This window comes from Bufo gargarizans, chromosome 4, assembly GCF_014858855.1.
Source record: "Bufo gargarizans isolate SCDJY-AF-19 chromosome 4, ASM1485885v1, whole genome shotgun sequence".
NCBI classification, from domain to species: Eukaryota; Metazoa; Chordata; class Amphibia; order Anura; family Bufonidae; genus Bufo; species Bufo gargarizans.
Genome location: NC_058083.1, coordinates 303,874,740 through 303,889,039, shown reverse-complemented (window position 1 = coordinate 303,889,039; position 14,300 = coordinate 303,874,740). Strand labels below are relative to the sequence as shown.

The window sequence follows — 14,300 nt, the reverse complement described above, 5'->3', positions numbered from 1 at the left end:
CTCCCACTGCTGCCACCCTGATGACTCCCGGCCACGCTAGCGACTTGCTGGCTCTGCCGCTGCCTAACGGGCAAGCTGTCACTTTCTTCTTCCAATGATGATGATGAAGCCCCTAATTCACCTGGATCCCAAGTGCGACCAGCCATATCATCATCATCGAGTACTGTCTGCACGTCACTGATGTCCTCCTCAATGGTTGCCCGCCTAGGGGAGGAAGCAGCGGTTGTCTCCTCCACATTTTGGCTGGCCAGTAGCTACTGACTTTCCTCTAGTAGCTCATATTCGCTGTAGTGGAGCTGAGCCCACAGCATATAATACTTGTCTGGCTGAGGGAACAGAGAAGGACAGAGGCAGGTTGTGGACAGGTGAGGGCACAGGGCCTGCTCCCACGCCATGCCAACTTAGGGTTGTGTCAGACAAACCCAACGACTCTTGGATGGGGGTGTCTGATGTCACTTGGGACAAAGTGGATGATCAAGTCAACCATTCAAAAACTGCTGAGCAACCATTCAAGAATTGCTGGTCAAGACACGACCATTAGATGACCCCGGGAGCTCAGGCCTCTTACTGCGACTCCTGCTGCCATGACCCCCTTGCTCTGCTGTGACCTGTGCCTGCGCCAGAAACATTTAGGCCTCTGCCACTCCCTTGTGTAGGGCCTGACACTTCTCTATCTGATATATTGTTAAATCAAATAAATAAAAAGGAAATTAAAACACCCCAAAAAAGCTGTAATTTTCTCACTGCTTCACACAACGGTTAATAAGCCTTTTTTTTCCCACTAATACACGCCAAAGAAGGCTTTAGAACATATAACTGCACTGCTGAACAGCAAAGAATATATATTTTTTGGCCACTAATACACACCAAAAAGAGCTTTAGAACATATACCGGATCGCTGAACTGCAAATAGGCCCTTATTTTTTCTACTTATACACGCCACAAAAGGCAACATATATATTTTTTGCCACTAATACGGTACATGCCGAAAAGTGCTTTAAAACATATAACTGCACCGCTTAACCACAAATATATATTTTTTTGCCACTAATACACACCAAAAAGGGCTGTAATTTTCTCACTTCATCACACAATGGCTAATAAGCCCTTTTCCCACTAATACAAGCCAAAAAATGCTTTAGAACATATAACAAGGCAAATAAGAAGTAGAAATATTTCCTTGTAATAAACCCTGTTTATGGCTGTATCAAACAGCACTTGCACCCCAATAACAAGAACGGTTTGCTGGAAATACAGAGCTGTATAATATTTTCATTAACAGTCAGTGCAGCAAGTAATAGGCTTTAAACGCCCCTACTGAACCCTGTTTTGCTTCAATACTGTGTAATGATTCCTCCCTATCCTTTCCCTGAACTTCTATACAGCAAAATAAAAGTTTTAAAGTCATTTCTACCACTGTCCCTAGCACCTGCTGATGTCTCTCCCTGCACTAAGTACACTGGAAAATGGTTGACTCTAAGATGGCTGCGGCTATTTATAGGGCTGTGACATCACAGGACTGGCTGCTGATTGGCTGCATGCATGGCATTGTGGGTGATCTCTCATTCCCAGCGTTCCTTGCTCCATGTCCTAACACATTCAGCAGCCATTTTAAGAAAAATTGTGCTGTTCACTTAGCCCCGCACAGGCCATTGATACTAGTCTTGATGTCACTGGGCCTGCAGTAAACAGCTAGAAGGCTGCGGCACTACTGCCAGCACCGCTGCCTTCTCAAACAGCTGATCAGCAGGGGTCCCGGGTGTCAGACCCCCACCGATCAGATGCTGATGATCTATCCAGAGGACTGATCATCAGTTTAAATAAACTGCAGATCCCCTTTAACTAAACACTGTATTTATTTAACCCACTTATATAGTGCCAACATATTACTCAGCACAGGCATTAGCATTGCTTGCTGTCTCCAATGGAGATCACAATAAACATTCCCTATTATTATGTCTTTTTAGTGAGAGAGGAAACGCATGCAAATACAGAGAGAACATACAAACTCTATGGTTTGAACCTAGTATCCCAGCACTGCAAGGCACCAGTGCTAACCACTGAGCCACCATGCTGCCCAGTATTCTCAGTACCCTTTCTTTTTTGAAAATTATGCAAAACAAACACTATTTATTTTAACTAAAGGCGGCTATAGATGTGATTAGTGTAATTTCAGAAAACTTCTAATATGTCATATAATATGGGCAGCATGGTGGCTGAGTGGTTTACAACATCTGCATGACATGTTATACGTTCTGCCCATATTACCGTGAGTTTCCTCCGGGTACTCAAATTTCCACACTTCAAAGACGTCCTGGAGACAGCAAGTAGTAACAATGTCTGTAAAGACTGGTGGAATATGCAGTACTGCAATATGGCTCAGTGGACCCATTGATCAGAAATCCTAGCCATATGCCATCTCTTCATAGGATACAAACTACCCTTTAAAAAGCAACACAGAGATAGAGTTGTCATTATGGAAGAAAGTACACTGTTAAAAACCCAAATTAGAATAAGGAAAACAGATGAAATGTGAAATATGAAAGGCCTTATCTGAGATAATAAAAAATCTTGGACATGCCCTAAATGCTCTAAAAAAATTAAAATAAGTATGCTATACTTACTATTTTCTGATTTGTTGGTCCAGTCTTCCTGCCACTGCTTCTTTCAGGTATTTTCAGGAATGACATTCAGGTATATGGCTTGTGACTACTACACAAATGACAGTACAACAAATTAAAGTGAGGTGTGTAACATTATTATGACCAGAAAAATATAATTCACAATTTTCACATATGTCCAGCGGTTATAATTAGTGTCAAGCGAATCGAAGCATCCAAGCAGAATTCGATTGAAAGTTTAGGAAAAATTTGATTTGCCGTGAAGTCAAATTTTCTTTCACTTCATGGTAAAGAATCATTTTTTTCCTAAAATGGTGTCTAGAGTTGCCTTAGAAAGAATGGGGGAAAAAATTATCACTTCATTCACTTGGTTGTGCAGAGGCAGTCAGCATTTCTCTTGAGATGAAAAGACCTGCCGTAAGACCTGTGTTGAGCGTGATAATGCCTCTGTGCGCTCCCAGCATGATCACGTCACCATGTGGTGACGTGATCATGCTGGGAGCGTGCGGCGATGTCATCCCACTCAGCATAGGTCCTTTGGCAGGTCTTTTCCAGTCAAGAGAGGAGCTGACTTACTTTGCGTGATCAAATATGAGGTGAGTTAAAAAAAGGCTATATTGCACAAGCGTATTACAGTTTTTTCCAATGGGTGCACTTCTGTATAAGCGGACTTTAAAAGTGGTTCCATGGATTAATAGGCTGAATGGGGTTTTAACATAGCGATTTGTGATTAATTAATTACATTTGCTGTTAAAATTTGAAGCTGCCGAATTGAATTTTTTTAAACTTTGTTCATCTCTAGTTATGATGTTAGCATTGAATTATCAGTCTTTTCTAATATTTACAGGGCAAACAAATGCTCTTCTGAAGATATTAGCAGCTCTACAGGACTTTCAAGAAGGAATTGCTAGATTGGGAGGGGACTTGAATCTTTCATTGTATCCACTATATAATATTACCACAGGTAAATAAAGCATATCATGCACTTCACTTCATCAATTATATTTGACTGTTGCCTGTGTTCAAGGGTAGGCATATCATATGCCCAATCAGGTGCCTAGTAGTTAGGGGCATCCACTGCCACCTAAAAGCAGCTTGCTACTCTCATTGCATATAAGGAATTGTGCTTTTAAAAGTTATAACTCACAATTACTGTATTAGTAGATTACTAGAAAGCATCAAGGAGGTGTTCAGTTTTCCAGAAAGTTTGTAACCTTTCAATGCATTTGGGCACATTAATACTCATACATTCACTGTAGAGTCCAACTTTTAGTAATGCTTCTTGGTTGTAATAGGTTCAAGTTTACAAAGTTTTCAAAGCTGTAGTATGTTGTCCACTAATATTCATTCTTAACCCCTTAACTACCAGCGCCATACATGCACGGCTTCCTTCTAGGAGAGCCTGTGAGATACAGAAGTATTGTAATGCATTGTAAAGGGGATCAGACCCCCAAAAGTTGTGGGGGGAAAAAAAGTATAAAAACTTACGTTTCAAGTAAAAATAACAATAAAGTGTCCTTTTCCCCAAAGTAAAAAAAATTGTAAAAAATAGGGAAAAAAAGAAAAGTAGACATATTAGATATCAATGTATCTATATCGACTGGCTCTAAACATTTTTTTGTTACCTTACATCACAAAAAGTGCAACACCAAGCGATCAAAAATGTGTATGCCCCCCAAAATAGCACCAATCTAACCGTCACCTCAATCCACCAAAAATTAGCACCTACCTAAGACAATCGCCCCAAAAAAAATATACGGCTTTTATTGTGTTAAATATAAAAAAATAAAAATAAAGTTGACATATTAGCTATCGCCGCGTCAGTAACAACCTGCTCTATAACAATACCACATGACCTAACCACTCAGGTCAACACCATAAAAAAATAAAAAAACACTGTCAAAAAAGCCATTTTTGGTCACTTTACATCACAAAAAGTGTAATAGCTAGCAATCAAAAAGTCATATGCACCTTAAAATAGTTCCAATAAAACCGTCATCTCATCCCACAAAAATTATAACCTACCTAAGACAATCACCCAAAAAAAAACTATGGCTCTCAGACTATGAAGACACTAAAACATGATTTTTTTTTTTGTTTTAAAAATGATATCATAGTGTAAAACTTACATAAATTTTAAAAAAGCATACATATTGGGTATTTCCACATCTGTAATGACCTGCTCTATAAAAATATCACATGAACTGACCCCTCTGGTCGACACCGTAAAAAAAACAAAAAAATGATGTATAAAAAGCCATTTTTTTGTCACCTTACATCACAAAAACTGTAATACCAAGCGATCAAAAAGTAATGTGCACCCCAAAATAGTGCCAATCAGACCATCATATCATCCCACAAAAAATGAGACCCTACCTAAGACAATCTCCCAAACATTTAAAAACAACTACGGCTCTCAGAATATAGAGACACTAAAACATTATTTTTTAATGATATTATTGTGTAAAACTTAAATAAATAAAATAAGTATACATTTTAGGTATTTCCACATCCGTAAGAACCTGCTGTATAAAAATATTGCATGATCTAACGCCTCATGTTAATAAAAAGTGTGCCAAAAAAGCAATTTTTTGTCAACTTACATCACAAAAAGTGTAATACGAAGCAATCAAAATGTCATATGCACCCTAAAATAATGCCAATCAAACCGACATCTCAAACTAAAAAAAATGAGCCCCGACATAAGAAAAAAAAGAAATATATGGCATTCAGAATATGGATACACAAATATATATATTTTTTTCAAAAATGCTTTATTATGTAAAACTGAAGCAAACAACCCAAAAAAGTAGTCATATTTGGTATTGTTGCATCTGTTACAACCTTCTCTATAAAAATACCATGTGATCTAACCTGTCAGATGAACATTGTAAATAACAAAAAATTCTAAACGGTGCCAAAACAGCTATTTTTTGTTACCTTGCCTCACAAAAAGTGTAAGCAACAAAAAAATCATATGTACCCTAAAATAGTACCAACAAAACTGCAATATTATCCTGTAGTTTCCAAAATAGTGTATTTTTTGGAGTTTCTACTCTAGGGGTGCATCAGGGGGTCTTCAAATGTGACATGGTAGTTTAAAATTATTCCAGTGAAATCTGCCTTCCAAAAACTATATGGCGTTTCTTTCCTTCTGCACCCTGCCATGTGCACGTACAGCAGTTTACAACGACATGTGGGGTGTTTCTGTAAACTACAGAATCAGGGCAATAAATATTGAGTTTTATTTGGCTGTTAACCCTTGCTTTGTTACTAGAAAAAGTGGATTGAAATGGAAAATCTGCCCAAAAAGTGAAATTCTGAAATGTCATCTCCATTTTCCATTAATTCTTGTGGAACACCTAAAGGGTTAACAAAGTTTGTAAAATCAGTTTTGTATTCCTTGAGTGGTGTAGTTTCTAAAATTGGGTCACTTTTTTGGAGTTTCTACTCTAGGTGTACATCAGGGGGTCTTCAAATGTGAAATCTGCCTTTCAAAAACCATATGGCATTCCTTTCCTTCTGTACCCTGCCATGTGCCCGTAAAGGAGGTTATGATGACATATTGGGTGTTTCTATAAACTACAGAATCTGGGCTTTGTTAACAGAAAAAAATTATTAAAATTGAAAATCTGCCATTTTCTATTAATTCTTGTGGAACACCTAAAGGGTTAACAAAGTTAGCAAAATTGGTTCCTTGAGGGGTGTAGTTTTTAAAATGGGGTCATGTTTGGGTGGTTTCTTTTATGTAAGACTCACAAAGTGACTTAAGACCTGAACTGGTCCTTAAAAAGGGGGTTTTGGTAATTTTCAAAAAAATAATCAAGATTTACTTCTAAACTTTAAAGCCTTCTAACTTCCCCAAAAATTAAAATGGCCTTCACAAAATTATCCAAACATGAAGTAGACATATGGGTAATGTAAAGTAATAACTATTTTTGGAGTTATTACTATCTATTAAAAAAGTAGAGAAATAGAAATTCGGAAATTTTTTGTAAATTTGATATTTTTTTATAAATAAAAATGCCAATTTATTACTCCATTTTACCACTGTCATGAAGTACAATATGTGATGAGAAAACATTCTCAGAATGGCCTGGATATGTAAAATTATTACCACATAAATTGACACATGTCAGATTTGCTAAAAATGGCCTGGTCCTTAAGGTGAAAAATGGCTTGGTCCTGAAAGGGTTAAAGCCCCTGTCTCATGTCTCAACATAAAGGTCTTTCAAATGGGAAAAATGAGGTACAGCATAAAAGTTTGACAAAACTTTTCCATTACGATGCACTAAAGTTTGATCCCACTTTTCCATGTAGCAAAGTGCTGGTGTAACAATGCAGTGCTATATTGTTGTTGGGAAATTTGTTGCACGCTACACAGTAATTACATACTGTCATCACTACAGATCTGGTCTAGTGATGCGTAGTCTACATGGACAGTGGGTACAAATTCCTTACACTTCAACTCTATTGGGGTTAATTGACCTGAAGTTTCAGAACCACTGATTTAAGCAATAATATGGCGCATCTAGAAGTATAAATCCTTAAATTACCACAAACCAATCCCTGTCAGCTTTTTCACCAAAGTTTCCTACCTTATTTCATTTAGTTTTATGTCCAATATTTAGTTTAATATTAATTTAAATGCAATATTAGTATCTACAGTATTTAAATAACTTTTTTTTATTTATTTTAGAAACACCAGTGATAAGTCATGAAGCAGAACAAAAAAAAACTAAAAAAGGTATTGGGATAATATATACAATATAGATATACTGTAGATTTAGGTGATGTTTTACAATTTATTTACACTGTATTAAAAGTTTTTTTTTAAGGCTTTTGTAGATCAACAAGTGTCCGTTTTCTAAGATTATGATCATGCTAAGTTATAATAGTAGTTATGCATAGTAATTACAATGTTATGCTTGATGCATTTTCTTTAGATACTATGAAACAGTGAGAGGTTTTGTCTGGGAAAACAGGTATTTTCCTCCCAGCATGTGCTGCTGGGCTGATTTACAGCCAGGTGAGGTGAAATACTAGACCAAATTTTAAGTGCCGGTCCGGGTTTTGGCAGCACCTGGCTGTCCTTAATTAGGCAGATGGGCTCAAAAGCCACTGAGGAAGGGGTGTAAGACCCTGAAACGCGTCTGGCATAAACAGAGTGAGCATGGATTCACAGTACAAACAAGAAAGCCTGATATCTAAAGGATTTAAAGGTTTGAGATTCTTCTCCGGCATAGAACCGAAGCACAAGTCGCACAACAGTGACGTCAGTCCAGCATCCAGCCAGCATCCCAGGCAACCAGGTCACGTGGGACGCCACGCTCGGCCGGATACACTACGCGAGACGCTGCGAGTGTACGGCCGCCTGGAGAGCCAGCGCTGCGGATTAGCAGCTAAGAAGTGAGAGACTGGGTGCACACTGGGATACCACAAGCTGCAAGAGACTGTGAGTAACCGGACTGTTAGTCCCACTGTGAAGTCAACACTAACGACCTACTCTGAACGTTCAGATTACCGGATATAGGTATTGGGTATATTGATACCACCATTACTCTATCAGGATTTGGCCACCGCGCCATTGCTATATTATTACTTATAGTACTTGTCATATGTCCACCTTGATGTGTCAGATATTGGCGCCTATGTGTGCCAACCTTGACTACCTTGCGGTTTGATACTGATGTGCACCACTCTGATTGCCTAGACCTTGGAGCATCACGTTTGGAGTACATCAGTTGTTTCATTCCTTGCCATTGTGGACATTCTAGTGTTGCCCTCAGTACAAGTCCCGTTAGACCGTGGGACACTGCGAGCAATTTGTTATTACCTACCTCCTTATTTTCTACTTTGAGGAACAAAATCCCATTTATCTTATAGAGCTATAATAAAAGCTAAGTTTTAATTTATCCAGATCACTAAAATACGATTTCAAAAAAAATAATATCAGAATTGGCACAATATCATCACTGCTCTATCAGAATTGGCCACAGCGCCATTATTTCATTTTATTAAGACTCTGATTGGGACATTTGGCCATAGTGCCATTACTTTATTCTGATTGGGACATTGTTTGCACTATTCACAACAGTATATTGAATTGGGACATCCCTGTGACATTGACCTACGATTAGAGACTAGTTTATAGGAGTGTTACATGCGACGTTCCATATATATGTGATTATACATTTTAGGGGTATGTTCTTAAAGTATTAAATATGGTTATACCATCTGTCTAGTGGTCCCATTTGAGTGTGCCCCCTCACATATATATATATTACAGTCTTATAATTCAGGTCCTGAGGGTAGGACCGGAGGGTGAGCACCTATCCATACGAAGTAGGGGTGAGCCGCTGTATCTCTTTTTACTTTATAAATTTTAATTTGTCTCCTATAAGTACAATATCTAAATGGGTGTTAAATATACAGCACTAAATACAAATCTCAAATAGCTCACATATTAATGGGATTTTTCCAGGATTAGAATGGCTACTTTTATTTCCAAAAATAGCGCTACATCTGTCTACAGGTTGTAGGTGGCATTGTAGCTTAGTATCATTTACCTGAACCTTTTTGCTACCAGCATTGTACATGTACGAAGCTGGAGCATTTTTCCCTCATGCACATGACCATAGCTTTAGTCCACATTCATTTTAAAGGGTTCACAAAAAATGCAGACAGCACGTTATGTCCTGTCTGCATCTACACATCTGTTCCACAGACCCCCCCAAAAAAAATATTCATATCCTATTCTGTCTGTTTTGCAGACAAGAATAGGCAGTTTTAACAAAGGGCAGGGTGTAGTGATCCACAAAATACGGAGTGCACATGGCTAGTATCCGTGTTTTGTGGATCCACAATTTGAAAACCGCAAAAATGCCTATGGCCGTGTGCATGAGACCTAATCCTGGAAAAAGTTAAGTTTAAAATTGAGTATTGTTTTTTATATGTGCATTGTGCATTACCTAATGAATGAAACGGTCCAGTTCTGAAACGTGTTGTAAATTTGCACAATAAAGTTTCTAGCAGAAGATCCCAAGGAGTTTCTTCCCTCTAACAGCTCTGTTTATGTTCTAATTTGTTCCTTGCATCTTGGGAATTGTGATATTTCTATGCAAATGTTTCCAAATTCTTAAATTCAATTTATTAAAATTTCAAACAAACATAAAATATAAGTTTTTGAACTATAACATTTGATTATTCAGACTTAGCTGCATTCATTTTAAAATAAACACCAAAGAGCTATTTTTGATAGTTGAATATAATAAGTCTCCAGTAAGATTGAGACATCAAGAGAATTTCCCTTTGGCCTGGGATGTTAACAAACTATGAAAAAATACCATAATCCTTATTTACATGAAATATGCATATGTTTTTTTTATTTTATTTTGTATTTAGAATATATTCAGTTTATCATTTTAGACAACATTATTTGGTGTTAATAGGATATTTTATTAATTTGTTTTAGCTGTTCCACTGAAGACACTGAAAAAAGAGCAAGCTGAGCAAAAGAAAGGTATGTGCAGTAACTACTTAACAGTTAAAGTGATTGTCTCAGGAAGACAACCCCCTTTTTAAAGTGAAGAGGACCAGGTGATCAATCGAGTGTGGGAAGGCTTCTGAGACCCACCGTGTGATCAGCTGCTGAATCGATTTTCCAAATTTTTCCAAAAAATTTGCTTTGATCGGAATTAATTTGTCACGAAGCACGTTAAATCAGGGCTATACCAGCCTACGATTAATCTTTAGGCAGAATGCATCCTGGTGTACATGACTGTGCAGCACAGCAACATTAATAGCTAGTCCTTTCTGGTAGCAAAACAGTTACAGTGCGTTTGGCGTTCCGACTATGTACAGTATTAGAATGCATTTGTTCCGATGAGCTGAAGTTATTACTTTGCGAAGTCTCAGTAAATTATGTGAACTGGGTATCTTAAAACATAACTTTTACTATATATTATTTAAAATAAGTATCTTATACACCACATTGTTGTGAGACAAAAATGCAATTTAGGTAGCCACTAACTAATATCACAGAATATGTGAAAAAAGAAAAATGGGTGGATCTTACCACGTCCAGTAGGGAGATCAACACCTGGTGGCGTAATGGTCCTTTTGTGAAGTGGCAGAAGGACAATGGTGACTGGCACTCTTTTGGTCAAGGCATTGGTTTATTCTCCTGTTTAACCCTAAAATAAGACCCTACCTTTGTAAAGGGTAGGGGGCTAACCAAGTTGCCTGCCTATGAGAGACAGAGCACCCGCCCCGACAGGGGCGACCCTATACGGAACCTTTCCCTGTATATGGGCCTAATCCATATTTGTACCCTATTTATAAAGCCCTACATGCATGCCATGTTTCATTCCGAATTACCGGAACTCATCAGGGGACTTCAATGAACTTTCAGGGAATACTAACAAAAAAAAAAGGGAAATACAAAATACACAAAATATTGGTCACTAACCGTCCTGGATGATGGACTATAAAAAGCTAAATGCTAGATCTTAGATGTTAAAATCTACTTACTAGAATCAAATGTACGTTCCCCTTCGTATTCTATTTATGGACAATCAGTGGCGAATGTCCATACTAGGTGTAGGGAAGTGTACCCTGTACACCTATGTCTCGCCGCAATTGGTGGTGGTTCGGGAGAGCACCTGTTTGTGCTCGATCCCTCCTTAAATATACTAAGTATCCGGCTAATTAAACCCCTAATTACCTACCTCACCTGGCTTGCAGAGCGCGGAAACCATGCTGTCTGCGTGCGTTCCATAGTACCGGAAGTAGGCATCATGTGATCCCGGGTTGCCAGAAGTGGGGTCGGAACTAATGTTCGAGAGTCGCCTGCAGCTTAGCAACCTCGTGACTAACATACACATTACCCACGTGTGCCACCAATGATGTTTTGACAGCTGGTAAGAAATAGCAGAATCGCTTAGAGTGGATTTGAAATGACAGAACGGCTGAATACATTATAAGATACTGATTATGCATAGTATACGGCAGAAGGTGATCACTAATGATTCATTCATATAATAATGAAAGCATTCAATGAAAGGCAATGAAATGGGGCAACCTTGTTTTAGTTTAGATAAAGCTGCTAAAGTTCAGCTGCTCGTTAAGGCCTAGGGGATAGGTGGTCTTCAAATAGAAGATCCATTTTGCCTCACACTGGAGGATTCTCCTGTCAAGGTCACCTCGTCTCACCCCTGGCTTGACCTTTTCAATGCCCATAAATGAGAGGCATTCTGTCTTCCCTCCATGTTCAGCTCTGACATGGTGCGAGACAGAAGTGTTCCTAGCATTTTTCACGTCTCCAATATGTTCACATACCCTCCTCCTTAATTCTCTTGTTGTCTTACCGACGTACTCTTTACCACAGTCACAGGTGATTTTGTAAACCACCCCTGTGGACTTACAATTAATAAAATCACTAACCGTGTACGTGTTATGTGTATTAAGGTTTTTGCACACTTCATGTACCTACACGCCGTACAACTTCCACACATGTAATTACCTAAGACATCTCTCTCTAACCATGTTTTATTTGTGGGTGCTGGTGTGAAGTGGCTGTTCACCATCAGATCACAAACACTCCTACCTCTCCTGTAAGTGATAACGGGGTGCTCTTTAATGACTCTAAATATGTTGGGGTCCATCCTAAGCACATGCCAATGCTTTGAGATGATTTCCCTTATTGCAGCAGAGGACCCATTATACGTGCTAATGAGACAAATTTCTATTTTATTCCCTTGAGGATTGGCCCCCATTAGTTGTTTCTTTTTAGGGGTAAGAAGGGAAACATGATCACAGTTGAGGGCTGCTTGGTAGGCCGGTGTCAAGATACCCACCGGGTAGCCTCGATCAATGAATCTGGTTTTCAAATCATCAGCCTGTCGTATAAAGTCAGAACGTCTCGAGCAATTCCTCCTTAGCCGTAAATATTGGCCTCGGGGGATCCCTTTCTTGAGGGGGAAAGGATGGCTACTCTCCCACCTCAAGAGAGAATTAGTGGAGGTAGGCTTTTGGAAAATTGAAGTATCAAGCATACCATTGTGGTTCTGGATGACACATATGTCCAGAAAGGGGACACACATCTTTCGGGGGGCGGAGTCTAGCAGCCGAGCCGGATGCAGGCTGTGTGAAGAGCTCTGCTGCAGACCGAGCCCTTATGAGCATATTACAGCGATTTTCATAGCGCAAGATGGGAAAAATCGGCAAGGATAAGCCTAAAGAAACACCTGGGAAGCTGAGGGCTGCTTCAAATCAAAGCGATCTGGACAGATTTGTGAGGAAGACCGAAGTGAGGTCTGAATCCAAGATGGCGACCGCGCGCCGAGCGGCAGTGACTGCAGGTAAAGACGCTGACTCAGAGGGGGAGAGAGACAGCGATACAGAGGAGACAACTTCTGCAGATGACTTACCTCTGTCCAGAGTCTTTATGAGAGACCTCCTGCATGACGCTTTAGAGCCCCTCAGACAGGATCTATCTGAAATTAAACAGGATATGCATCAGCTTAGTGCCAGAGTGGAAGCACTTGAGTCTGGGCAGCAATCCCTCATTGAGTTTGGGGAGCAAGCGGCAGCTAATATGGACAATGCTCAAGCCCATGTTAACTATCTTTATGCCCTTGTGGAGGACCAAGACAATAGGGGAAGAAGGAACAATATAAGACTCAAAGGGGTCCCAGAATCTGTTCCCATTGAATCCCTGAAGCACGAGGTGGTGCAATTTTTCTCCCGCCTTATACCAGAGTGTCCTCTAGAAAACCTGGAGATGGACAGAATCCATAGGGCATTGCGGCCTATTCCGAAACCTCAAGACCCGCCTAGGGATGTTATTTGCCGCATGACCAGCTTCATAGCAAAGGAGCAAATCCTCGCTGCAGCGAGAAATAACAAAACAGCGGACATTGAAGGTTCCGTCATTACACTTTACCAGGACCTTTCACCCATGACTCTCAGGAAGAGAAGGCACCTGAAGCCTCTCCTGGACATTCTACAGCAGAAAAAGCTAACATATCGCTGGCTTCACCCTTTCGGATTACTTATCAACACACCGATTAAAAAGCAAGTTATCCGGTCGCATGCCGATTTACAGAGGGTGTGTGAGGTTCTGGACATAAAGGATCTGGACATTCAAGACTGGTGCCCTGCACAGAATATGGCTTCGCTACCTTCTCTGCCCATCAGAGATTCCTGGCAGGAAGGAACAAATAGAAGGCAGAAATCAAAGAAAGCCCAGGGACGACTACTCAGCTGAAGACAGTTCAATATGGACGGTCAGGGAACGTCATCTAAAAGAAATATATCTAGCGACCTATTTATATTAGGGCACATGTTCTGGTGTTAATTGTGCAGTAGAGATATATGTTATGTTGCGGTCAAGACCGGTTATGGAAGGTTTCTGTGCCATTATACTTGATCCACCCCTATCTCTAGTCGAGGGTATAGGCATCTAATGTTCTTTAGGGCTTTTACAAATGTTGCTCACCTTAACAGATAAGGTCTCTTTCATAATTTGAAAGTTAACTTCTAAGTGGAGTTGCACTGGTTAATCATATAGTTTACTGTCTATTGATCAAAGGGCGACTCCTAGTGGCAATGGAAATAATTACAATGTTTTCATAGCAAGTCACCCTGCATACCACTCAGGTTTCCTAGGTTGCTCTA

At 39.5% G+C, this 14,300-nt stretch overlaps 1 protein-coding gene across 1 annotated transcript in view; it reads left to right on the top strand.

The window, feature by feature from the left end:
* The window catches only part of LOC122935391 (titin homolog), an 848,771-nt gene that overhangs the window by 440,089 nt on the left and 394,382 nt on the right, over positions 1-14,300 (top strand). Inside the window, exons 41-43 of the mRNA XM_044291163.1 lie at positions 3,469-3,585; positions 7,321-7,368; positions 10,096-10,143. Coding sequence (XP_044147098.1) covers positions 3,469-3,585; positions 7,321-7,368; positions 10,096-10,143 — 213 coding nt within the window. The remainder of the gene's footprint in view (positions 1-3,468; positions 3,586-7,320; positions 7,369-10,095; positions 10,144-14,300) is intronic.